Genomic DNA, 27,396 nt, shown 5'->3' on the forward strand with positions numbered 1-27,396 from the left:
TATAAAGAAAAAAATAGGGTTGAAAATATTCTGCATACTGTGGAAAGGTTTCTCTTGAGCAGAACTCAAAGAAGGAAATCTTGTGGATATCTGGGTAAAATGAGAAATCATCAAAGGATTTTAGTTAGAAGATTGACTTTTTTTAAGGTGGGGTCTTGACATTGGTCTGTCTCAAACTCCTAGGCTGAAATGATCCTCCTACCTCAGTTTCTTGAATAGCTGGGACTATAGGCATGTACCGGCACACTTGGCTTTGACTGTGACATATTTTTTTTAAAGGATCACCTTATTTTATGGTACTAAGATCTTAAGAGAAGAGTTTTCAACTCTGCAGTTTCTTCAAATTTAGTTGCCTATATCCATTCAAAAACACATAAGAGTGTCTCCTCTGCCAGGCAGTAAGCTAGGTTTAGGACAGAGAGGCCATGAAGCCAGACATAGGCCTTCCTCTTAAGGAGCTTTCAGTCTAATAAGGACAGCTCTAGCACACATTCCCTTCTCCCAGTCTACTTCTCTGAACTTACTAGTATCCTTACTGCTAGATAATGACTTGCCAGTTCTTTCTCTCATTTGTCTTTCCCATTACATTTTAGATTGGATGCTTAATGGCATTTTCCTGAGCATGGTTTGGCTCCTCTTGACACTAAATTTGTAGCTCTACACTTTTATACTATTCAGCCAACCCTCGGACCCTCCTTCCTTGTTACCCTTTTCACTAGCAAAGCTCCAGCTCTCCATATCAAAATAACTCAATTTCATCAAATATACTCTTTCTTCTTCACCATAGTTTCTTTTTTTTTTTTTAGAGAGAGGGAGAGAGAGAGAATTTTTTTAATATTTATTTTTTTAGTTTTCGGCGGACACAACATCTTTGTTTGTATGTGATGCTGAGGATCGAACCCGGGCCGCACGCATGCCAGGCGAGCGCGCTACCACTTGAGCCACATCCCCAGCCCTCTTCACTATAGTTTCAATCAGAGTAAAATTTCGATTAGGTAGAGAGAAGTCATGGGAGGGGAGGGGAGGGGAAGGGGGGAAAGGAAGGACAGAAGACTAAAATAGACATTATTATTGCTGTATGTATATATATGACTGCATGACCAACGTGATTCTACAACCTGTACACTCAGAAAAATGAGAAATTATACCCTTCTGATTCAAATGTATGATATGTCAAGATCATTGTACTGTCATGTATATCTAATTAAAACAAATAAAAAAAGATACAGAGTAAAATTTCTACTTACACAGAATATTACTAAATTATATGGCCTATAACAAAAAAATTCAACAATTTCCAAAGGGCTTTGATATAGGAGAGACCTACTTACCTCTATAAGAAATCTTATAGAAGTCACCACCTGTGTGACTTCTCCCCAGATAACTTGTGTGCATGTGTACGTGCGTGCTGCTGTGAATCAAACCCAGGGCCTCCTGCATGTTAGACAAGTGCTCTATCACTGAGCAACATTCCCAGGACTTCATGAGATATTTTAGAGAGAAGGGGAATAGCACATATGATTGAGGGGGGAAAAAGAACACTTTTTTGAAAACATTTATTTAGTCTTTTTCTCTATGGTAGTCTATTACTTCAGTAGATCCAGTGATTCACACTTCTCAGAATTTTCACCTTTGTATAGTTTCGCTCAACATTTGACTCAGGACAAGGCCAAGTGACTGGCTTTGGCTAATGGGACATTAACAAGCTCAATGCAAGCAGAACATTGATAGTGTTTATACACTACAGCCTACATAGTTAAATTCTTGAGGTGCTCCTGTTCAGAACCCAGCTGCCATGTGGTAAGGAACCCAAACTCAACACATGAAAGAGAACCAAGCACCCAGCTGAGCTCCCAACCAAAAGCCAGCATACAAGAGATCTAGCTTGGAAGTTAGATTCTCCAACTCCAGTTAAGCCAACTCAGCAGATGCTATATGAAACAGAGATAAGCTGTCCCTGCTAAACCCTGTCCCAATTGTAGAATTTTGAGCTATTACATCACCAAATTTGGAGATAGTAGGGCTGGGGATGTGGCTCAAGCAGTAATGCACCCGCCTGGCATGCGCGGGGCGCTGGGTTCAATCCTCAGCACCACATAAAAATAAAATAAAGATGTTGTGTCCACCGAAAACTGAAAAATAAATATTAAAAAATTCTCTCTCTCTCTCTCTCTCTCTAAAAAAATTTGGAGGTAGTACATTAAGCAGCATGAAATAACTAGAATATTCCCTTTAAAAAGAAAAAAAGGCACTATACCTACTGTATGCTGGCTTTTTTGGGGTGCAGTACTGGAGATTTAACCCAAGAGCACTTTACCACTGAGATACATCTGTAGTTCTTGCTAAGTTCCTGAGGTTCTCACTAAATTACCCAGGCTGGCCTCAAACTTGCAATCCTCCTGCCTCCACCTCCCAAATCACTGGAATTGCAGGCATGTGCCACCACATCACACCTGACTGTGTTCTGGAATTCCTAAAACTAATATTTGAGTCAAGTTTCAATTTTCCTTATAGGAGAACTGCCTTATATACTGTGTAAATGTCAGTTTAATGTCTGTACCCCAACTCTTTCTGTAAGCTCAGAGGGAAAGGATTATGTCCATCATGGTCAACATTGTTTCACTGACCTAGAAAAGACCCTGGTATAGCAGGAATTCAATCAATATTTTAGTTAATCAGTTGGGGGTGTAGTTCACTGGTAGAGAACACTTCAGTGGAAAAAAATAAATCAACGTTATATTATACTAACTAGCTATATTATTTCCTCTGCTTGAATTAGTATAGTAATTTCTATGACCATTATTGTTATTAGCAAACACTTATATAATGCTTATTATATGTAGATACTGTTCTAAGCACTTTGTATATAGACTCATACATTGTTTAACAATGGAGATATGTTCTGAGAATTGCATCATTAGGCAATTTTGTCATTGTGTAAACATTGTAGGGTATACTTGGATAAAATATGATAGCCAAGAAGTTACTAAGTAATATAATCTTATGAGTCCACCACTGTATATGCGGTTTATCGTTAAACCAAAACCATTATATTATTTTAATCTTCACAATAACCCAATGAGCTAGATACTATTATTATTCCCTTTTTAAAAATCTTTTATTGATTTTATTTTTTTAAATACACAACAGCAGTGTAATGCAATGCAATTCTTATTATATAGAGCACTTATTATTCCTTTTTACAGATGAGGAAAACTAGACATGCTTATGGTAGGACCAGGATTAAAATCCAGATAGACTGTTTCCAGAATCCATTCTTTTTTAATATTGGGGATCAATCCCAGGACCTCATACAAGCTAAGCATGCATTCTACCACTGAGTTACATTCTCAGCCCTCAGAATCATACTCTTAACTCCTACACTATCTTTCCCTGTTTCCTGTCCTAGGTCTGGCAGTGCCCTTGCACTGTAAGATTGTAAGATTAAGCAGCAGAAGAGGAATAGCAGAATAGCATCTTCTTCACCACTTATCACCATGAAGGCATTATCATGACTAGGCAGGTTGAAAGCTATACATAGGAGTCAACCTCCTGCTCCATAAAGCCTTTATGATGTCAGTGACAAGAGGAAGATTAAAGTCAGGGATGAGAACTGGTAACAACCATCTGGAAAAGACTTTTACACTAGGCCCCATCCTAGGCCTCTAACTCTAGTGGCTAAAATGACTGAACTCCATCCTGTGAGCTTAGCCCAACCCCAGTCTCCCAACAGGACTATAAATAGCTCTGAGTCAGTAGCTGCTTAGCTCAGTGCTAAATCCCTTTTAATGTTACTATGACTCGTGGTTGGGTCTTCCTGATGCTCACATCGAGACTGACAGCAAAGGCCAACTTTGGTACCATTACCAGACCTGCTTTTGCTCTGAGGAACATCCTGGATTCAGGAGTCTAAATATAATTCACGGTTACCTGAAGGCTGACCTCTCAGTTGGATAAGAACAGTACTTTTCAATGCTATCACCACCAGCAAGTGTGTAGGCACACACATAAAAACAATGCTGGTCTCCCTCCCATATTTGGAGAAAATATGAGTAATTTAGCATTAAAATGGTAGCTAATCCAACAATAAAGAAATATTCCCTTAATAGCTACAAAAGAGATGCAGATTGCAGAAGCAGGACTTCAGGTCTTGATAATCACAGAAGTCTTCTAGAAGAAGTCTTTGAATTGGATCTTCTCCTTTAGACATTAACACTTTTTTGATACCTACTATCTGCTAATCACTGTGCTAGATGCTCAAGATAAAACATTAAGCCATGATCATCAAGACAGCCCTCCACTTCAAAAGCATTGCTTTATCCTAGTGAATTGCCTTTTGTTGTGCTGCCATCAGGCTGTAAGAAGCATCCCTCTGAACTGGTCATCTAGTCAGGAACACTGTCAAGAACACTGCTCCTCATATAACACAATGTGCTCTTCACAGGCATTTCTGGGAGACATTCCAATCTGATCTTACTTCCAGGAATAGTTTTACTTCTCCAGAATAATAGGGTTTGTTTTTTGTTTTATTTTTGTGGTGCTGGGGATTGAACCCAGGGCCTTGTGCATGTGAGGCAAGCACTCTTTCAACTGAGCTATATCCTCAATCCTGTTTTTTATTTTCATACGTCATGAATTGTAGGACCAATGATGTTGTCTGCTTAGAGACAAATTCATGGCTCAGCTGTAGTAAATATGAAGATCATTTCTATATGCATATTTAGTTTTGCCTCTGGTTTTATGTTGTCTCTGACCATGTCTTTTAAATTTCTTCATTCTTCATACTTTCAATTTACAGCATCTTGGGGTGTGTGGTTGTCTCATTTGTTTTGGTTTTTGCATGTGTGTTTGGAAGTGGCTCTTAATTCTTTTGGAAGAAGGCATTTTCATTATCTTCAATGTTTATAATATAGTATATATATAAATGCAAAGATAAAGTTGTGTCCATAGGGTGATGATGTAGGACCATGACAGAGCTTATAAATTAGTCAAAAGCATTAGAGAAGTTGGGCATAGGGGCATTCACCGGTAATTTCAGTTACTCTGGAGGCTAAGGCAGGAGGAGGACAAAATCAAGCCAGTCTGAGCAACATAAAAAAAAAAGAGAGAGAGAGAGAGAGAGAGAGAGGGTTTTGCTAAGAGAGAGAGAGAATATTTATTTTTTAGTTTTCGGCAGACACAACATCATTGTTTGTATGTGGTGCTGAAGATCAAACCTGGGCTGCACGCATGCCAGGCGAGCGCGCTACTTGAGCCACATCCCGAGCCCCGCAAAACCCTCTCTTAACAAAAAGTTAAAAGAACTAAAGCCTGGGGCTGGGGATGTGGCTCAAGCGGTCACGCGCTCGCCTGGCATGCACGGGGCGCTGGGTTTGATCCTCAGCACCAAATACAAGTAAAGATGTTGTGTCCACTGAAAAACTAAAGAATAAATATTTAAAAAATTCTCTCTCTCTCCTCTCTCCAAAAAAAAAAAAAAAAAACTAAGGCTGTAACTCACTGGTAGTGCTTACCTAGCATGCACAAAGTCCTGGGTTCATTCCCCAGTTCCACAAAATAATGATAATAATTTTAAAATAAAGCATTAGAAATCACTGCGCTGGGGTCACTGCTTGAGGTGTTTTTTGTTGTTGTTGTTGTTGTTTTTTGCTGTTCTTTGCTTCACTGAGGATGTTGTAGAGTTTATTCATAATACATCAATCTTCAAAATTAGGTGGTTGCCAAATGCAAGATACTTTTTAAAAATCTTGTAGAAATTAGTGTCATAGCATGGATTTAGGGAACACCACAGAAATTATTTACAGTAAATTAAAGCTATTGCCACGAGTTCCCTTTCATCAATTTTTTTTCTCACAAAAAGATTATGGGACAAAACCATTAACATCTATATCAGAATTTATGTGCAGAGAAGGAAATTCAGATGGAATATCCAACTTTACCTAGAAGATATTTGATAGCAAAGTGAGCAGAATCAAAATAATTATCTGGAAGATGTATATACACAAATTACCACTAACTGAATTATTGAAATAAATGATGCCAAATAGGATTAAGGAGTTTCATTTATGCAGACTAAGTGCCTAAGATTTGTCAGTGATATTAAAAGTCATTTTGTTGCTGGGCACAATGGAACACACCTGTAATCCCAGACACTCAGGAGGTTGAGGCAGAAGCATCATCTTTTTTTTTGGGGGGCGGGGGGGAGAACGTACCAAGGATTGAACACAGGGGCACTTGACCACTGAGCCACATCACCAACTCTATTTTGTATTTTATTTAGAGACAGGGTTTCACTGAGTTGCTTAGCACCTCACTTTTTGCTGAGGCTGGCCTTAAACTCATGATCCTCCTGTCTCAGCCTCCAGAGCCACTGATATTCAGGTATGTGCCACAGCCCTCAGCTGAGGATCACCTTCTTAAAAACAGGATCTTCCTAAATTGCTTAGGGCCTCATTAAATTGCTGAGGCTAGCTTAGAATTTGAGATCCTACTGCCTTAGACTCCTAAGTAACTGGGATTACAAGCTTGGGCCACTGCAGCCAGATAAAAACATAATAATAATTTGTTTAATAGATAATTTTTTGGCAATACTAAGAATTGAGCCCAGGGTCTCGAACATACTAGGCAAGCATTCTGCCACTGAGCTACAACCCAGTCCTTTCTATTTTTAGATAGGATCTCACCAAGTTGCTGAGGCTAGTCTCAAATTTGTGGTCTTCCTGCCTCATCTTCCCAAGTAGCTAAGATTAGAGACATATGCCACCATGGAGGATCACATAATTTTTCTTTAAAAGAAAGGAAAAAGTACACCAAGTGTACCTATGTTTACTATTAAATATTTCAGCTATCAGGCTAGACCTTAAAAAGAATACTACTCTGGGGTTGGGGCTGTAGCTCAGTGGCAGAATGTCTGCCTGGCATGTGTGAGGCACTGGATTCAATCCTTAGCGATACATAAAAATAAACAAATAAAATAAAGGCATTCTGTCTGTCTACACTACCAAAACTTTTTTTTCTTTTTAAATACTACTACTCTGTCTGCATTGTGCATTCTTAAATTAGGCTAAAACAGAATGCATTACTCTTTATATCCCTCACCCTTTTCTCTTCCTTTTTAGTGCTGCAGATTGAACTCAAGGCCTTCCACGTGCTAAGCCCATGCTATACTACTGAGCTATATTCTCAGACCTATCTTTCACCTTTAAAGCAATTTGAAAAAAAAAAAAAAAACTTGGGCTGGGGGCTCAATGATAGAGTGCTTGTTTTGCATACAAGAAGCCCAAGATTCTATCCCCAGCACCACAGGAAAAAAAAACTTTCAGAAGTTTTAAAATATAATTCATACTTCTTAGTATAGTGCCCAAGCCCTTATGACTTGGCTCCTGCCATGGCTATAGTCATCTCCAGTTAAACTCCATGGACACTTATGATCTAGCCATACAATTTATTGAAAGTTGCAAAGTATCCCAATGAAATGTGGCTTTTACTTAGCCTTATAAACTTTAAATGGCCAAAATATATATAGAGAGACATTAAATGAAAACCCAATACACTAAAGGCAATAACTGTAATGTGTGACAGACTAATATCAACTATCCCTAACATAAAAGTGCCAATATAGCTGGGCATATGCCTGTCATCCTAGTGACTCAGGAAGCCAAGGCAGGAGGAGAGTATGTTCAAGGCCAGCCTGGGCAACACAGAAAGACCTTGTCTCAAAATAAAATATTTAAAAGGCTAAGGATGTAATTCAGCGGTAGAGCATGCCTTGGTTCACTCCCCAGCACTGCAACAACAAAGTGTTTGTAGAACACTGGAAATTGCTGAAATGTTCATCAATGGGAATAGTCATACTATATATTATGAAGTTTTCAAAAAAAGACAAGGTAGATTTATTTATCCTAACAATAAAAAGACAATAAAGTGTAAAAGGCAAATTGTAAACATCATGTGTAATATGATCCCTTTTTTTTCTCTTTTTCCTTGGTGGTACTGGGGATTGAACTCAGGGGTGCTTTCCCATGGAGGTGAATTCCCAGCCCTTTTTATTTTTTTCTTTTGGGAGTCTCCCTAAGGTTCCCAGGTTGGCCTTAAACTTGCAATCCTCCTGCCTCAGCCTCCCAAATCCTTGGGATTATAGGCTGGCAATATGATCCCACTTCTATACAAAAAAGATCATATATAAAGTTATTGCTAATGTTTTTATATTTTATGTAAATAAGAATGTTTTTCTTTTTTCTTTTCTTTACAGCAGTGCTGGGGATTAAACCTGGGACTCTCACATGTTAGGCAAGCACTCTACCACTGAGTTTGCTTCTTAAAAATGTTAACTTCTATTACTGAAAAAGAATATTCATAAGTACATTTTCTACATCATTGAAATCTATTAAGAAAAAAAGTCAAAATATGTAATGATAGGTATTTGGGGGGTTTTGTGCTTTTTAGTGAATGCTTAGCTTACATGTTTATCAGTGAGCTACATTCCCAGCACTAATGATAGCTTTGGGGGTGGGGGGCGGTACCAGGGAATGAACCCAGGGGCACTTAACCACTGAGCCACATCCCTTGCTTGGATTTTGTTTGTTTTTGTTGTTTATGGCCTCATTAAGTTGACGAGGCTGGATTTGAACTTGCAATCCTCCTGCCTCAGCCTCCCAAGCCTTAATGATAGATAATTCTTAGTTGCTTTAAAAACTAACTTTGGGTGAGGTTGACAAGTTACTAATTCAAAGCTTATATAATAAAAAGGGGATGTTATTCTTTTTTAATTTTTTAAACAAGCACTACATTCAAATGAATTAAAAATTCAGAATTTACACAATGGTAAATTGTGAAATCTCTTCCTCCCATCCACTTCTACCCAGTCAGCACCCCCACGTGTAACCATATTACATATTTCAGTGTATCTTTCAAAAACAGTCTCCACACATACAGTTCAAGTAAAAAGTACATTTTTTCTTTAAAAAAAAAAAAACTTTTATGACCTTTATTGTATTGTTCAAATGAGGAATTCCCAATAAATGAGTTTGTAAACATGAAATGTATTTTCAATGTCAGATATCATAGTCTTATGTTGGCAGTCTGAAGGAGGTATTTTTATGCTGGAATCATACTTGCACCTTTCTCAAGTAGTAGGAATTTCATTGGGTTCCTGAGGGAGAAACAAACACTAAACAATGGTCATCTAAATGATGGCAACATTTACAAAACACCAAACATGGTGATCTTACTGTAAAAACTCCTGGTTCATATGCTTAACCAACATTAGATTCACAGATGCATAGCTCATGTTATAGTAAAAAGTAGGAACTTTAGGACTATAACACCATTGACGATATTTAACTATTGTTCTCTACTAATTTTTCATTTTTTCACACTTGCTGGTCTCTGCCTCAGATGTTCATCTGAGTACTTGTTGGTGCAAGACTCCCCTTTTCGACTAAACATGTCAGTTTACTTTTATTATCACCTATCACACTATACTCCTTCATGTTTCTGGTTTCCTATGTGCTGAGTTTCTTCAAGGCAGGGACCATGACTTTTTTTCCCTTGGTACTGGGGATTGGACCCAGTGGTGTTTTACCACTGAACTACATCCTCAGCCCTTTTTATTTTGAGAGAGGTTCTCCCCTAAGTTGCTGAGGCCGGCCTAGAACTTGCCTTCTTCCTGCCCTCAGCTTCCCGAGTCACTGAGCAACCCCACCCAGCAACTTAAACAGAATTTCTATATTACCAAGCCCTAGTATGATGCCTGGCAGTATTAGATTTTCACTTAAAAGTGTTAAAGGAAAAAAAAAAATTATACCAAAGGTGATACTTGAGAAGGTAACACCTAAAGTGTTTGTCAGGCAAAACAAAAGCACAGAGGTAAAAAAAAGTAGTTTGCAAAACTGAAGATAGTTCTGTGTGAATGAAATAACAGTTCAAATTAAGAGATAAGGTGGAAGAGGTAGCATGGGATACTTCCAAGGTAAGGTTCAAAATCTTTAGCTTAGTCAAGATATTCCAAGAGATGAAGGTGTTCCCAACTAGCTTTGAACCAATTCAGTTCCCTTAGCTATGGCTACAATTGCTTGCAATTTTCTAAAAACATATTCCACCACTTTAGTCTTCCCTTTTGCCTTGTCCTTTATACTTTCTCCCTTCTTCAAAACTCACCTCAATTGCCAACTTCATAGCAAAACTCTACCTGATCTATCTGAAAACAGGAACCTCCCCTGTGCTGACCTCTATTGTAGTTTCTCTTTCAGTTCTTTGACTCATTTGGCTCCACACTAAAGTCTAAGCCTAAAGTCTAAAGTGAATCGGGTATTTTTAACTTTGTCTCTCCAGTTTCTTCGGTGGTAGATACTGTATTTGTTGTGTTGTTGAATAAGGTAGACGGACTCCATTTCTCACTATGTTTCTGTCATAATATTTGAAAGTCTAAAGACTCACTTTACAGACTGCAAATCCTGGTTAACTGACCGGTGCGACTTAAAAGTGATGTGGAATAATTAATTTGTTAACAGCCTTTATTGCTATTACTCAAACTGGGGGGAAATTTGACCACAATCCATAGTTCTCTTTGCATCAAGGTTTTCCAATCCTCTCCCTGTTCAGCCCCAGGATACCTGTCCTCGACACAAAGCAACCAGCAAGATCCAGGAGCCTGCAAGGTCGGACGCTGATATAACAAGTGTCTAGGAACCCGCAGTCTGGTGAACTACGAAGCTCTGAGCTGCGCGTGGAAAAGAGCAAGAGGCAAGCCTGTGTGAGCTTGGTCTGGGACTAGGCCCGCCTTGCTCGGCGAGTTTCTAGAACCTCCGGGCTCAGAACTAAAGCGATTAAACACGCCGAAAAGAGCGAAGGAGGCGCCGGGGGCTGGGTGCCGCGCTTTGTTCCAAAAGGCTCCCCTTCTGAACACAGCTCCTTTCCAGGACCCTGTACCCGATCCCTTCCTGGTCCTCCTGAACGGTGACCCCACTGATTTAGAACCCCAAATTGCCTCAGAATCGCACCGCTCCTAGGCCATACCGGCTCCAGCAGGAGACACCAGTATTTCCTAGCCCGCACAGCGGAGCTAAGGGCTCCAGAAGATTCCACGAGCCTCGGGAACCGGGCTTGCACCCTTCCCCACAAGGCCGTTCGGCACAGCCCTTCCCGGCCCGAGCGCCCCCGCGCCGTTGCCGGGTAACCGCGGGGCGGCGGCAGGGGCTGAAGGGGCGGGACTTCCGGCGAGTGACGCGCCCCAGCCCGGCTACAAAAGACGACGGCTGCGGCGCGCCGGGCGGAACTTTCCAGAACGCTCGGTGAGAGGCGGAGGAGCGGCGGCTGCCCCGGCTGCACACAGTTACGCGCTCCTTCCCACTCCCTCACAACGGCCCCAGCCCGCTCACCGGTGAGTTTCAGCCCTCGCGCTCCTCTGTCTCCTAGCTAACGCTGTTGGCGGCACCAGGAAGCTGGATGGAGCCGCAGTTGGGAGGCGGTTGGCTCCGCGTGGGCGGGAGGGTTGTCGGTTCCTAGATCCATAATTCCATTTTTTGGAGGGCCGGTGTGGTGCCCCGGCAACCTATTCCCAGGTCGTAGGGAGAGGGTCCAAGACCTTTTTTGAGCCTCCCCCACCCAGCCTAAGCTCTCCAAGGAGCAGCCTTGGATTTCCCCTCCGTGCGCGCCCCCGCGCCCCTCTGCCCGCGCTCGCTCCGGGTGGGCAATTCTGCGCGCACGCGCAGGAGTGAGGCAGGGGCGAGGGGCTGCGGGAGGAGCCGAGCGAGGCTGCTGCTTTCGCTTCTCCTGTCTCCCCTCCCTCTCTTTGTTGAGGGCTGGGCTTCCCCCTCCGCCCCTTCGATCCTGGGTGGGAGGGAGAAAGGAAGGAAACCTTCACGGTCGGCGCCAAGTGCAGGGGGAACCTAAGGACGATTAACTACGCTCACCTGAGGGGCGAGAGGGGTTCGGCTGTGAAAGTAGGGAGGTTTTAAGCAATGTGACAAAAATACAGTTAAGCGCTCCTTCCCCAATAATTGTGACTCGGCGGTGGGGGGGGGGGGCTTGCTTTCTGGAACCAGTTTCATAAACCCCTCTCTCACCGCATGTACCTTGGGGTCTTGGGGATGGTGTATGGCGTTTATCAGTGTAAAGACAGTGAAAATGTAATCAATGGAGTGAATCTATTAGTGCCCCTTTTGATTACTGTTGTCACCACCTCAGGGGGAAGGGAGAACACAAGAATCCAGATTACAGTCGGGTTAACACTACGGAAGCTGTAGTGTGGGAGAGAAGGAACCAGCTGCTAGAACGCTTTTGAATTCCTTGATGATTTTTCGCTTACATTTAGTTAACTAGAACTTGTAGCTGAATTATCAGGAACTGTTACATTTCTGTGAAGTTTAGCAGAGGTGGTGTTTTTAAAATCAGATTTAACAAAGTAACAGTTTGCTGTGCCCTACTCTTGACTTTACTAATTAAAAACTACCAGCTGAAAGCTGATTAAAATTGCATTTTTATTTCAGGCTGTAGAAAATGGTGAAAGAAACCACTTACTATGATGTTTTGGGGGTCAAACCCAATGCCACCCAGGAAGAATTAAAAAAGGCCTACAGAAAACTGGCCTTGAAGTACCACCCTGATAAGAATCCAAATGAAGGAGAAAAGGCAAGTAACTTGTGAACATCTGAGTAGTTCTTTGCCGATATGTAAAGTGTTTCTATTACTGTCTGAAATTGAGCTTGTTGTTGTTGTTGTTTTTAAGAAAATTGACTCTCCTTTTCTCAAATAGTTTAAACAGATTTCTCAAGCTTATGAAGTTCTCTCTGATGCCAAGAAAAGGGAATTATATGACAAAGGAGGAGAACAGGCAATTAAGGAGGGTGGAGCAGGTGGTGGTTTTGGCTCCCCCATGGACATCTTTGATATGTTTTTTGGAGGAGGAGGAAGGATGCAGAGAGAAAGGAGAGGTAAGAAAGATCTACTACATGCAGCAAGTTTCATTAGCTGTTGATCAAACAAATTTTTGAGAAATCACTCCTTTTAAATGCTTGTTGACTTGTTGGTATAATGTTGTAGATTGACCCATAAACTGCTTCTGTTTGATTTCTGGTGTAATTTTATAAATGAGATTTTGTGTAACTAAAAATAGCTAAGCCAATCAAATGGTAACAAATGAGTGCTTTTAAAGCCCTTGGTTGGATACATCCAACTCCGTCAGGTTACCAAACATTAATTAAGGAACAAAGCATAGCAACATAGTTTTAAAACCCTTTGCAAATCTTATTTGGTTCCTGTGCCCTGGAACCCATGGTATGTGCCTTTTTCAGTCAGGTGAGTTATTAAAGTTCAGAAATAAATTATCCAAGCTCATAGCAAAAGAAACAGTAGAGGTCGCATTGAAAACATAGGCTCATTGACTATATAGCCCATTATCTTTTTATTCTTGATTCATCTTTGTTTTCCTCAAAATATGTACATTGACTATTTAGCAGAAAAGTGATCTGTAGGCTGTACATGGAATAAGTGTTCCAGTCAAGAGAAGACAATCTCACTTTGTTCCCTGTGTAGTTTATACAAGCAAGGGCAGATGTTTTTATATTCAGGAGAGGATTATGTTAATAGTTTACTAAAAACAAAATCAGAAACCCAGAATCACTTGTTTAATAAACCATTAGATGGTTTGTCATACAGAAAAGTATTTGTAGTTTTTATCTTTTTTAAAATAAAGAATTGGCCTAAAATTTATCACTTGACCAAACTCTAGAAACTTTTACTTTTTCCTTGCCTGTACTTTCCACATAAAAGTTACAGTGAGCTGAGAATGGTGATATATTCCTGTAATTCTAGATACTTGGGGACTGAGGCAGGAGCATCACAAGCCTCCCAGGCCTGCATGAGCAACTTAGCAAGATCCTGATTCAAACTGAAGAAGGGCTTGGGTGTGTAGCACAGAGGTAGAAGAAGGTTCCTGAATTCAGTCCCCAGTACTGTAAAAAGGTTGATGAAAAGGGTGGCTTTCAGCATGCCATAACCAACTACATGGACTGTTTGTGATAATAGAACCCAAAGATACAGCTAGGAGCAGAAGGATATAGTTGTTAATGCTTCACATTCTATTTAGGAAGTTAAAATGTTCAATAGGCATATTGTCCAGAAAAGAGTTTGAGAACTTTTTTCAGTCATGCATAAGGCAATAGTGTTGCAGTGGATAAAGTCCTTGTGGAATCATTAGCTAGAAACTTATTAACTAACCATTGGGAAATGGTTTTATTTCTGTTGTCATACTGTCCTTATGTGATCTCAAAACTCTACTCCCTGTTCTAATATGAAAGTAATGTGTGACACTCCTTTGAAGCCTCAGGCCACCTGGAGATCTTTAAATTTGTATTAATTTGGGATAAAAGAGAAAATGCAATTCTTCAGTTGAAGTAGTCATCACACTTTTATGTGCCCACTAAACACATGTGACTAGTGGCTGCTATACTGGACAGTACAACTAAAACATTTCCATTACTGCAGAAAGTTCTGTTGAGCAATGCAGTTATGAAGGGTATGATAAATTTATCCTTTAAAACAACCAGCGCTGGCCCAGTGGTAAATGTGCTGTTCCTACTGAATCGGGAAGAAGTAGAAATTGATATTTCAGTGGTGTCTTAATTGGCTTCCCTGTCCAATCTTGACTGGTAGGAATTTACTGTGCTAAAGAATTTTGGATGAAGTAATTGACTCTGTTGCTCAATGTCATACTGAGTGAAAGCTTCAAAGAAAACATTGGCACAGAAATACGTATTTGAATTATTTGTGAAATGAGCTTACTTAGCTAACCTTGAATTTGGAGGTAATATCTTTAATTGCCATATTTCTAAGATAGTATGTCTGTGTCCTTGGGCATGTTAGTCTCTGACCCAATTTTCCTCATCTGTAATTTTATCACAGTTCCACGATCACATGTGATAATGTGGTAAACATTCTGTGAATAGGTGCTCAACTGATGATGGATCCTTATGAGGCTCATTTTTCATTATTCTTTACCAATTTTTATAGTGCCTTCAACATAAGATAATAGCATTTTAGATGGATTTTTAATGAGTAGTGTTTTGTTCTAGGTAAAAACGTTGTGCACCAGCTCTCAGTAACATTAGAAGACTTATATAATGGTGCAACAAGAAAACTGGCTCTGCAAAAGAATGTGATTTGTGACAAATGTGAAGGTATGATCTTTTAACATTCCTTTACATAACTGAAAATGGAGCTAAAGACTGAATAGGTAAAACTTGACAGATGTGCATTACTGTATCTGTTGCTAAACTTACACATAAATTTCTTTTAAACACTTTAAGGCCGAGGTGGTAAGAAAGGAGCAGTAGAGTGCTGTCCCAACTGCCGAGGTACTGGAATGCAAATAAGAATTCATCAGATAGGACCTGGAATGGTTCAGCAAATTCAGTCTGTGTGCATGGAGTGCCAGGGCCATGGGGAACGGATCAGTCCTAAAGATAGATGTAAAAGCTGCAATGGAAGGAAGATAGTTCGAGAGAAGAAGATTCTGGAAGTTCATATTGACAAAGGTGAGTTCTGATCCCTAGAGGAAATTCCATGGCAAGTTTAATAATACTATTTAAAAATATATACTGTTTTTATAGGTGGGGTTGTGGCACAATAGTAAAGTGCTTGTCTAGCATGTGTGAGGCACTTGGTTCAATTCTCAGCACCACATGAAAATAAATGAATAAACTAAAGGTCCATCAACATCTTAAAAAAAAAAAAGGCACTGTTATTCATTAGGAAGATTCAGAAACCCTTCAATGTAAGAGGGTCATTTTTCTGGCATAAGTGATTGAATAATGTCCCATGCAAACTTAATTCCTGTTGCACCAGAATTCTTTTGACCTTTTAAAATTAAATTACAGTTAAGCTGTGTACCCATTCTTAATATCTTTAAGAATTATTAGATTAAAAGATATGCATACTTTTAAGGATTTGGGAGGAGAGAAAGGTTTAAATGAAGAATGGCCTCGTTAAAATTCATCTTAAGATACTTACCTGGCAGGGGAGATACCATGATCACGAAGGTGGTTTTCCCAGGGCGAGGCTTATCCATTGCACTCCGGATGTGCTGACCCCTGCGATTTCCCCAAATGCCTTATCTTAGTTTGATTTGGAGTATAAAAAGTGGGGGGGAAGGGGATGGACTTTGGCTTTCTTAGTGTTTTTTTGTTTTGATTTTTTTTTCCCCCTAAAGGGTGACAGTGCTGATGTTTCTATCAATTTTACACACAATATGTGGCTATGGAACCATATATCTCATGTATCTATAAATCATTGTCTATTATTTAAAAGCCAACAAAACAGTATAACAGTTTTAAGTTCAATAATGTTAAGTATTGTATAGAAATATATTGGAGGCAAAGTTCAGTTGATGACAATTGTGTATATGTTACTGATGCTGTAAATTATTTTTAATAAAGAAAATTGTATTATCAAAAAAAATTCATCTTAAGAACATGTTTAAATGTTCTTATTTGTCCACTTCTTAATTGACTCTTCCCCATTATTGTATTAAAATGCTGAATTTCTTGTTCCCTTTTTTTCTTTGCCCCGTTTTCTTTGAAAAACATCTCAATGTGTTGCCCAGGTGCCATCAAACCCCTGGGCTTAAGCCATCCCCCTGCCTCCGTCTTGTGACTAACTGGTACTGTAGGTGTATGCTACCATGCCTGTCATAATGTTCCGTTTCTTAATTGATTTGTAAGGATTTAGATGACTCATTCTGGTTTTTTGGCTTTTGAAGTTTTATGATATCCCTCTCAGTTTCTACCTATTGGGCTCTAGGTTATAACTATGTAACTTTTTTATATTTATGCATTTTAAGATTAAACTATTTTTGTTATTCTCTTAATTTTGTCGGTTTATTTTAAAATTTTAGATGTATTACAGCAATGCATGTTCATTTTAGAAATATGTATAACCCCAGAGAAAAATTGGTTATGTGTAATTCTGTGAAACAGTCAACATTATGGTAATAATCTCTTTCAGAGTGCTTTTATAAAATGAAACTAATATTGTACCTGTCAAACTGGAACTGATAGTATGAGCATCTTTCCATAGTAATATACAACTCACATTAATTAAGTAGTTATATTAAAGTTACCCTTTGTTGTGCATCTGCAGATTTAGCCAACTTTGGGTTGAAAATATTTGGGGACTGTATATATTCAATACAATATATATTCAGTACAATATTCATTGGACTGAATATGTATAGATTTTTCCCCCCTTGTCATCGCTTCTTAAAACAATGTAATACAAAAACTATTTGCAACTTAATTGTACTATGTTACAAGTAATTTAGACATGATTAAGTGTGCAGGAAGATGTGCATAGGTTATATGCAAATGCTACATCATTTTATTGTATAAGGGACTTTAGCATCCTCAGATTTTGGTGTTTGAGCCAGATCAAGGACCAGTTTCCTGCTGGTATCAAGGTATAACTATAGTTATATATATATATTATCGGGAAGAAGTAGAAATTGGTATTTCTGTGGTGTTTTAATATTGGCTTCCCTGGCCAATCAAGGTATAACTATAGTTATATATATTATCGGGAAGATGTAGAATAAATATATATATATATATAAAGTCTATCATGTAAATCATGGTAACTGCCCTCTCACAAAAATTTTTAATTAACCAGGTAACTTTTACGTATTTTTATAAATTTGATTTACAAATGAATTTAACTGGCCCATGATGAATAGGGTTTGTGCTGAGTTTTTCTCTTTAGTTTGATGTCTTCTCTTAAATACAGCAATATATACTTAGAGCATTGATTGCAAATGATGCTATTAATGGTGTGCTCTTTACATTGAGAACAACCAAGAAAAATTAGCTGAATTTAACTGCTTTACTGATGTAACAAGACAATTACTTTGCTAGTATATAGTTTAAAGACAGATTATTAAATTTTGTCAGTACTGATCGGTATTGGTTTTAAGTCCATACTGGAGTATTTATGGATTAATTTTGCTTCAGAATAACGTGGGGAGAACATGTGGAAGTACAATACATAAAATATTAATCATAGGTTAACCATGGAATCTCGATTAATCTATGGAAATCCATTGTACTGTTGACTGTATTTGTATGGAGTGGACGTTTATGTATGCATATGTATGCTTATTTCTAAAATGTGGAATCACAATTGTTTATGTTCAGTGACCTTGGTAATCATTAGTTAAGTTGTTAGAGATGTTATAGCCTTTACTGAACTAAAGTATATGGGGCAGAGAGAAATAGAAGTTGAGGAGAATCAGTAAAAATACTGATCTTTTTAAAAATATCCTGCTGGAAAATCGTCTTCCCTGTGTGTTTTTTCTTTTGGGGGGTGGTGCTGGGGATTGAACCCAGAGCCTTATGCATGTGAGGCAAGCACTCTACCAACTGACCTATATCCCCAGGCCCCCATCTGTGTTTTTGACATTGGCCACTAAACCTCTTCCCCCCCTTCCCAGTAGTATTTTTATTGCTGTAGTATTGAAGGATCGAAACCAGAGCCTTGCATGCATATGCCAAACAAGTGTTCTACCATCAAGCTATACCCTTAGACCCAATATTGCACATTTTAAATATTTTTAGTTTATATCTAGATACTCTATTATAAATGGTACAATAGTGAAAAGAAAGTTGATTTTTTACTGTTAGACTTAATATAAATAACTTGAAAAAGTCTTGTTTTAAATTTTTTTTTTTAAGATGTTGATGGACCTTTATTTTATTCATTTATTTGTATGCGATGCTGCGAATCAAACTCAGTGCCTCACATGCTAGACAAGTGCTCTACCACAGGGCCGTGATGCAAGCCTCTTGGAAAAGATTCTTAAATGTGAGAGTGGAAGTAATTAACATTTATTGGCTATAATGTTTACCATCTGCCAGTTTGGTACTGGCCTAGGTATTTTGGGGTGGGGAGCAGTTTGCACAGTTTGTTGCTTTGTACTTTTGTGTGTAACTTGATGGCCCTGTCCCTTTTTTTTTTTTTTTTTTTTCCTCCCTTAATGTGATAGCATAGGCGTTTTTTACTTAAATCCTCTCAAAAGCTCTAATGAGTTAGGTGTCTCTTTGGGAAAGTTGAAACTTAGAAGAAAGGTTATGCAACTTAGTTCCCCAGAGTAGTCCAGCCACTAAATAGCAGCTCTGAGCTTTGAAGTCTTGTCTGTTTGCTTCTAGAGTTTGTTTTCTATTTGATAGCTTTCTTTAGTAACAAACTGAACTGATTAAGAAGTCATTAGACATTTCTCTGATAATTTACCATCCACAAGATTTTAGCATTTGTTTTTCATGTATACACAAACAAATCTGTGTGTTTTAGTAGATTTTGCAGTTCTCACCTCAGTGATGGATGGATATTCAGCAAAAGTACATGTTGTTCTCTTGTTTTTAGGCATGAAAGATGGACAAAAGATAACATTCCATGGTGAAGGAGACCAAGAGCCAGGACTGGAACCAGGAGATATTATCATTGTGTTAGATCAGAAGGACCATGCTGTTTTTACTCGGTAAATACTTAAATGACATATTGTATATTTGGTTGTTTTTATTTGTTTTGATTTAAATGAGCTTCCCTTAGAACGTTATTTCTGGAAATCCTAATCTGAAACTTAAAAGGTGTATTTCAATTAGGAGATGTTTTCTATGAGCATGAGTGGGTACTTGGAGGGAAACATCCCTAGACAAAATTTTACCCTCAGTCATAAGGTCATAGCGCTTTCACCAGTTTTCAATCCTGAGTTAGTGATATATTGAGTTGCTTTTAAGTGTAACTATCTAAAACTATCTCAAAAGAGAAGTTTGGGCTCAGGTGTATGTAAATTCAGGTCTACTGCTATAAAATATTTAACATTGAGTTTATGATGAACTTATGTTGAAACACAAGAAAGTTGATCGTTAACAGTGAACATATTAAATATATCCATCGCTGAAACATGAGAGACTGATAATAGGATTGGGGACAACATCTTCAAAGAACTGGTTTAGAATGGATTATGTGGGGTGGTGTTTCACAAATGTCTCAAAAATAATGAGGAATGCTGACGAGTTCAGGATGACATATCAATAAGGAAATTCTTACTATTCCTTGAAATCTGTTGTCTCCATTATTTAATTTCACAGAGCCTAAATAATCTAGGACCCAGCCCAGGTCTGTTTAAATTTATACACTGTAATGTTTTCTGTTCCTGATGTATATTTGCTTTCTTTTTATTTATTTACTTTTTTACTTCTTTAAAAAATGTTTTTTAATCAGTTGTAGATGGATACAATGCCTTTATTTTACTGATTTTTATGTGGTGCTAGGGATCAAATCCAGTGCCAGGCAAGTGCTCTATCATTGAGCCACAGCCCCAGCCCTGTATTTTCTTTCTTTAAACCTCATTCTTATGAGAATTTTTTTCTTTTCCAAGAAACTTTATTTTAAATGTTAAGTGGTACAGGTTACCAGAATGTGTGGAAGGATTTTAAAGCCTTGTCCAGGAACTGCTGTTCCCAGTTGTTAGCTCTGTTCCATTTTTAGGGGGATTGGGAGGGGTTACTGTATGTGAACTGCATCGTTCAAGAAGAAAGCAGCGAGGTGCATGCCTATAATCCCAGTGGCTCGGGAGCCTGAGGCAGGAGGATCACGAGTTCAAAGCCAGCCTCAGCTACAGCAAGGCACTAAGCAACTCGGTGAGACCCTGTCTCTTAAATAAAATACAAAATAGGGCTAGGGATGTAGCTCAATGGTTGAGTGTCCCTGAGTTCAATCCCTGGTACCCAAAAAAATGTTTAAAAAGAAGAAAGCAGTTGCCCACTCTGGTACTTTTAATCATTGGTAGTTTGAAGGATGTAAATATGTGCCATGTTTGCATTGATATAGACGAGGAGAAGACCTTTTCATGTGTATGGACATACAGCTGGTGGAAGCATTATGTGGCTTCCAGAAGCCAATATCTACTCTTGATAATCGAACCATAGTCATCACCTCTCATCCAGGTATGGTAACTAGATGAGTTTTTCCCTATTCTAGTTTTCCTAATCTCCTAATAACTAAAAAGTAGAGGCACTTGGAGATAACTGGTATTTTTTCTTCCTCCTAATTATATATCCTTCCCTGGGTTGATAAGGTCATAAACAGAAGAGACTAGGATTGTTCTGCCTCATAAATGAACTCCTATCAGTTAGGACATTTCCTTTATTGTTTTCCTTGCCATGTAAAAATATAGCCATACTTAGAACTTGACTTTGATGTTTTTAGGTCAGATTGTCAAGCATGGAGATATAAAGTGTGTGCTAAATGAAGGTATGCCAATTTATCGTAGACCATATGAAAAGGGTCGCCTAATCATCGAGTTTAAGGTAAGCTATAATACTCTAGGGTATTTGAGAATGGTTAGCTTAATCATTGGTTAGAATTAACATTTTCTGAGTGCCAAATAATCTCATTTCCCCCTTGCATAAAAAGATATATATTGATCTTATTGTTACTTAATAACAAGTTGGGGATGGGTTTATTTGCATCATTAAGAAAGGGATGACCTTTTTAAAGTCAAAAGAGCTTTGTTAATCTCTTAAGGATTAAATGTTTCTGAGGGTGGATTCTTATGTTTTAAATATCTGTTTGCTGAGTGAAGCAGTGCTATAACCAGCGTTTTTTGTTTTGAAGACCTGGCTTTTGCTTGTTGTATTAGCACATGCTTACCAATTATTCATGAGACTGTGGCAGGAGATCACAAATGCAAGCCCAGCCTGGGCAACTTAGATCTTCTGTCTCAAATTTTTCTTTAGGAGTTTGGTATGTAGATTAACACTTGGCCCAATATACACAGGGTCCTCGGTTAGATCCCAGTACAGCAAGAACAAAAAAGACCTGACTTTTGTCAAAATTCTTAAACTGGGGTTCACAGTATTGACCTTTGACATATTCGTTTAAAAATTGTTTTTCTGGGGGAAATGAGTCCATGATACTTGAAGAAGCTAATAATGAAATTGAATTAACAAATTTCTTTTTGTAGGTAAACTTTCCTGAAAATGGCTTTCTGTCTCCTGACAAACTCTCTTTGCTGGAAAAACTCCTACCTGAGAGGAAGGAAGTGGAAGAGACTGATGAGATGGATCAGGTAGAACTGGTGGACTTTGATCCAAATCAGGAAAGACGGCGCCATTATAATGGAGAAGCATATGAGGATGATGAACATCATCCCAGAGGTGGTGTTCAGTGTCAAACCTCTTAATGGGGCCAGTGAATAACACTCACTGCAGGCATTTCATATGCAGTAGTGAATGAGTGAAGGACTATAATCATAATATGCTCACTACTTGCTATTGTTTTTGTTTTAATATTCAATTATAGTAGTGTTTTAAAAGTTAAATGAAGAATAAACGCAAATATAAAAGCTCTGACTTTGCCCTGTATGTATGATGACTTCAGTGTGCAAGAAGTTGTTTGATACCTGTAAAAACTACTTTTAAAAAAGTTCCCCTAGCATCTGTTAGGCCATACCTTGTAATTGATTTCAGCTGTGTATGTGGACAAACTTAGACTGAAATACTAGGTATATGTGTTGATTTCAGTGTATGACCCTTCATTGTTAAGCTATAAAATTAAAACTCTGTATTTAACTTGCAATCAGAAAAAGAAAACTTAATTTGTAGAGGAGTGTTGGTCTGTCTAGTTATTTGTATTAAGTGGGACTCTTGTGATGACTCTGCATTCTATTGCCTCAACTTACTTGAAGGTGACATAATGTATAATTTTGCTTCTGGTATCAGTGAAAGAAATGATACCTTTCAAAAGATGGGGTTTATCATTATATGCTGCTTCTTAAGGGCTTGCACTTGTAGAATTGCATTCCCTTCTATTGTGCCATCTTTTAAAAAATATATATATATACATACACATATATACAAAACTGTGTTGACCAGTCCTGGTTACATTTTTCCCTTCTCTTTGGACCATGGTAAGCCCTGGTAGTGAAATCCAGACCTATACATGGAAAAGTAGTTTGCATGTATAATATAGGAAAGGTGTTCCTTAGGTATGTTACAGGCTTAAACCATTTGACTTATGCTCCAAAGTAACTGTAATTTGATGTTGGTAGTCTAGCAAATATGATGAATAGCTTTAACTGTATGTTTAAAAGTCATCATATGTTCACATGCTTAAATCTGGATATCAGAATTTAAGCAGTTCTTGAAATGTATGAATGTCTCCTTAATATACTGATTACAAAGCATTTCCAGTGTGTCACTACAGGCTTTTTTTTTCCCCCCTCAGATCATAAAAGCATTAGATTTTAATTAAGATACATAGCTTCATTTTACTTAAAATTAGCAACAAAATTAATATTAAGATAATTAAATGCTTAATATTAAACATGGGTGGGGAGTGAAAGTAGAGGGTTGACTTGGTATGAATCAAGAGGAAAGGGGCTTTAAAAACTTGTTAACCACTGGGGTTGAGGATAATAATAACTTCCTGCCTTAAACATTTCCAATCTGGAAGTAGCCTGAAAGTTTCCCTCATGCACTAAAGAGGAGAAACTAAACTTGGGGTAAAAAATAATATCCAGATGTTCAGTGTTGGTTTGACACTGGTTCTCAATCTTGGCTATCAGTGTCAGGAGGACTTCCCAACATGATGCATACTGTACTTTACAGCAACTTCTCAGATAGTGGGAAAGGAAGCTCTAAAAGCATAGAAAAGAGAATGCACAATACAAAAAATGCCATTCTTGCACATTTTATCTTTCAAAATGTGTCATCTCATCCACCTTTGGAGATAGCAGGAATTTAAACACCTTTTTTTTAATGGGAAAACCACCCTCTCTAGTCTACTGGCTTCTCAAATTTGAACATGTTTGCCAGGCCTCACTACCAATTTGATGCTGTAAGTCTGGGGTAGGACCTAAGAATTTGTCTTTGAAACAAGTTGCCAGGTAACATTAAGACCAGTGTTCTAGTCTGAGTAAAAGCTAGTGACTACAAAGACAGGTCCAGATTCTTTTTTTTTTTTTTTTTTTTTTTTTTTTTTTAAATATTTATTTTTTAGTTTTAGGTAGACACAATATCTTTATGTGGTGCTGAGAATCGAACCCAGTGCCTCATGCATACTAGGCGAGCGCGCTACCACTTGAGCCACATCCCCAGCCCCCAGGTCCAGATTCTTGCAATTCATTTATTTCCACTTACCTCACTACCTGTGGTTTGCTTGGGTAAATATTTAACAGAATGTGGAGAAACAATCCATGGTTTCTTTGCCCTAGCCTAAACTCTTAAAAATTGAGGAAAACAGCAGGAGAAGGAAGAAATGGAGCTCTGGAATTATCTGGTTTTCAATGTGAGCTCCATGCAAGTTGTGTTATTAAAGTATATCATGTCTGGAAATCATTTTTTCTTATGTATTTGTGGGGTCTTTTATCTCTTTTTTAATTTATTTAAGTAGGTATATATTACAGCAGAATGCATTTTGATTCATTTTACAAAACGGCAGCACAACTTTGTTTCTCTGGTTGTACACGATATAGCTTTGCACCATATGTCCAGTCATACATATACTAGGGTAATAATGTCTATCTCATTCTACCATCTTTACTGTCCCCAGTCTTTTTTTATTTTTTTTTTTATGTGGTGTATCTCATACATGTGAAACAAGCATTCTACCACTGAGCTACATGCCCAGCCCCTTATTTGTGGGGTCTTAATAGAATCTCCCTACTGAAGTGGTTCTGAGACTTAAATAAGGCTGATTACATAGTAACAAAGAGCTTAATAAAGGCTATATTAGTGGAAATAGTAAAGAGGATACATACCTAAAATTTCATGTCATTTAAAAACATGTTGCTTTGGAATACCTTAGGGTGGTATCTCAGATATTAAGTGGAGCATAGGACATAGGTTCTTAATCTAATGAACTTTAATGCCACATATTTTTGAGTTTATGTACTAAACTCCCAGGAACCTAAACCCATATACTTAATTTCAGAATAAGTGCACATAGATCCTTGGCACCCAACTCCCTTTAGCCTCTGCCATCATAATGGTAACATGATCCCTGGCTGGAGGTTGTTGCCCTTCAGAACAAATCCAGGGCCTCCTGCATGCTAGATGACCATTTTACCTCCAAGCCCAACCTTAGTCCAAGGCTGTAGTTTTTAGAAAGTAAAGGAGTAGCACCACCTGATCTTCAGCCCCTAACCCCATGTAGCTGGGGTGGGCTCTCCTGCCAAAGTGGCCCAGACTCAGGTGCTGATCCCTCTTTCTCTGGAACCTAGGGAGATGCAAAAGATGAAGTGCTGGAAAGAACTAAAGTTAGTCACGAGACAATGAGTGCACTACCATTTTTAACCCTATCTTGAGTTTTGTGTGGAATAAAAGGCAAAAATATTTTCAATTTTGTTTGCTCAACATGCATTACGTTAATTTAAAAATGTAATGTCTTCTAATCCAGGCTTTGGCCTGGTCTCCCAAGACTACCAATTTGTCTAGCACTTACCTTGCTGCCTTGCCAATTTGCCATTCCTGGAAAGGTTCTCTCTCCTTAGATGCCAAACAACTTTACTTTCAACTCTTCCTCCTGGTCCTTCTTTTATGGTCACCTCCAGAAATGTTTTCCTAACCCATCAGCATATCACTCTTTTTGTCTAGCTCTTCTTTACCATAAGGCAGAAACTAGCCTTTTTTGCACCATCCCCAGCACTTGATGCTAGGAATAGAAGTGCTCCATAAAAATTCCTGGAAGAAATGAATGTGTGCTGACTGACTAGATTCTTGACTGTAAACTAGCACAAACTAAGCAATATCCAGTTGCCAGCTCATGAAGTCAAGGACTAAGTCAAAAACCTAACTTTTCAAAGGAAAGTTTTTGTAAAGAATTTGAGCATAAGCTGTTTTCATGTCCCAGTTTAAACTTTTTTAAGTAAAAGACTTAACTGGAATGACATTCATGAGAATTCTAAACTAATGGCTATATTCAACTCCCAGCATTTTTTTTTCCCCCAGTACTGGGGGACTGAACCAGGGAGGAATTATATTCCCAACCCTTTCCCCACCTCTTTTCTTTTTGAGACAGTCTGGCTAATTTGCCCAGGCTAACCCCAAACTTAGGATCCCACTTCAGTTTCCAGACTCACTGGAATTGTGTCCCTATACCTGGCTTTCAACTAGCATTTTTAAATGTCAAAATGACATCTTGGACAAAAGCTGCAGGTTTTTTTGGCAAAAGGGAAATAGGTTATAGAATGTGAGAGATTTCTTAATGCTGTGCCAGATTCAGCCAATATTGAGCATTACATGCCAGGCACAGGATCAAACTGCATTTCAAGTAACAATCAAAGGTAAAATAAAGTGCTGAGGATGTAGCTCAGTGGTAGAGCATTTATCTAGCATTTGCCCTGGGTTCAGTCCCAGTAGTATTTAAATAAGAAGTCAGGTGCAATGGCACATACTTAATCCCAGCTACTGGGGAGGCTGATCAGGGCAAGAGGATCACAAGTTCAAGTCCAGGGGCTGGTAATGTAACTCTTCAGGAAGAGTACTCCTGGATTCAATCCCCAGTACTGAAGACAGCTAAAGTGAAGTGGCATAAGCCTGTTATCTCAGCGGCTTGAGAGTCTGAGACAGATTGCAGGTTCAAAGCCAGCCTAAGCAATGGTGAGGCAACTCAGACCCTGTCTCTAAATAAAATACAAAATAGGGCTGGGGATGTGGCTCAGTGGTTTGAGTGCCAGGAAAAAAAAAAAAAAATTTAAAAGGCTGGAAATGGTAAACCTGGGTTCAGTCTCTAGTACCAAAAAAAAAGAAAGAAAAAAATGCTAACATTAAAAGGGAGCATAGAAGGCCTACAGAAACAAGATTTCACATTCTTAAAAGTGCCTAGCACAGATATATGGCACTTCTGATGTATGAAGTTTCCTATATTTGTTGAAACAAAAAAGGTATCCATATGTAAAATTGTTTTTTCAAGAGTAAATGCATTACTTTAGCTAACTGGTAAAGATGCACATTGCAAGAGATTTCTGTAAGTCTTAGATCTTAGGTTTTCTTAAAAACAGCACATTTTCAATGCTAGACCTTCCTCCACAAAAAAGAGATGACAAGACTTTGAATTCTCATAACTTCCTGCAGCTAGCTCCATCCAGAAGATGGAGACAATATTCCCTAGAGTTGGTCTGAATGTGTAAGAAGGCCAGCCAAGAATGGGCTGATGAGAACATAACTAAACTGAGACCTTATTCCATCAACTGACCTTTCTCTCTCAGACCAGTCTATCCTCCTATCCCAAGAACAAGCTGGACTTGAGATTCGAGGATAACAATTATTTCCTCCCACCGTGACACCCACCCCCACCTTTTGATCCTAAGTAAATATGTTAAGTACATGAACACTTATTTACAAGATC

The 27,396-nt window shown here is 38.5% G+C and overlaps 2 protein-coding genes and 1 non-coding gene across 3 annotated transcripts in view; 2 read left to right on the plus strand and 1 right to left on the minus strand.

Moving 5' to 3' along the window:
* The window catches only part of Aptx (aprataxin), a 29,980-nt gene extending 18,274 nt beyond the window's left edge, over positions 1 to 11,706 (minus strand). The window contains exon 1 of the mRNA XM_027930831.3: positions 11,379 to 11,706. The gene's annotated coding sequence lies outside the window, so the exon portion shown is untranslated. The remainder of the gene's footprint in view (positions 1 to 11,378) is intronic.
* Positions 11,263 to 22,400, plus strand: Dnaja1 (DnaJ heat shock protein family (Hsp40) member A1). Its single transcript, XM_027930828.2, has 9 exons — positions 11,263 to 11,380; positions 12,489 to 12,630; positions 12,755 to 12,932; positions 15,072 to 15,176; positions 15,306 to 15,533; positions 19,408 to 19,522; positions 20,878 to 20,993; positions 21,256 to 21,356; positions 22,013 to 22,400. The coding sequence occupies exons 2-9, from the start codon at positions 12,499 to 12,501 to the stop codon at positions 22,229 to 22,231; spliced, it is 1,194 nt and encodes a 397-aa protein (XP_027786629.1). The 5' UTR covers positions 11,263 to 11,380; positions 12,489 to 12,498; the 3' UTR covers positions 22,232 to 22,400.
* LOC114089329 (U1 spliceosomal RNA) lies at positions 16,001 to 16,169 on the plus strand. The gene has a single exon (XR_011704202.1). It is a non-coding gene; the product is annotated as a U1 spliceosomal RNA (small nuclear RNA).
* Positions 22,401 to 27,396: the final 4,996 nt, after the last annotated feature.

This window comes from Marmota flaviventris, chromosome 13 (genome assembly GCF_047511675.1).
Source record: "Marmota flaviventris isolate mMarFla1 chromosome 13, mMarFla1.hap1, whole genome shotgun sequence".
In the NCBI taxonomy this organism is placed as follows: Eukaryota; Metazoa; Chordata; class Mammalia; order Rodentia; family Sciuridae; genus Marmota; species Marmota flaviventris.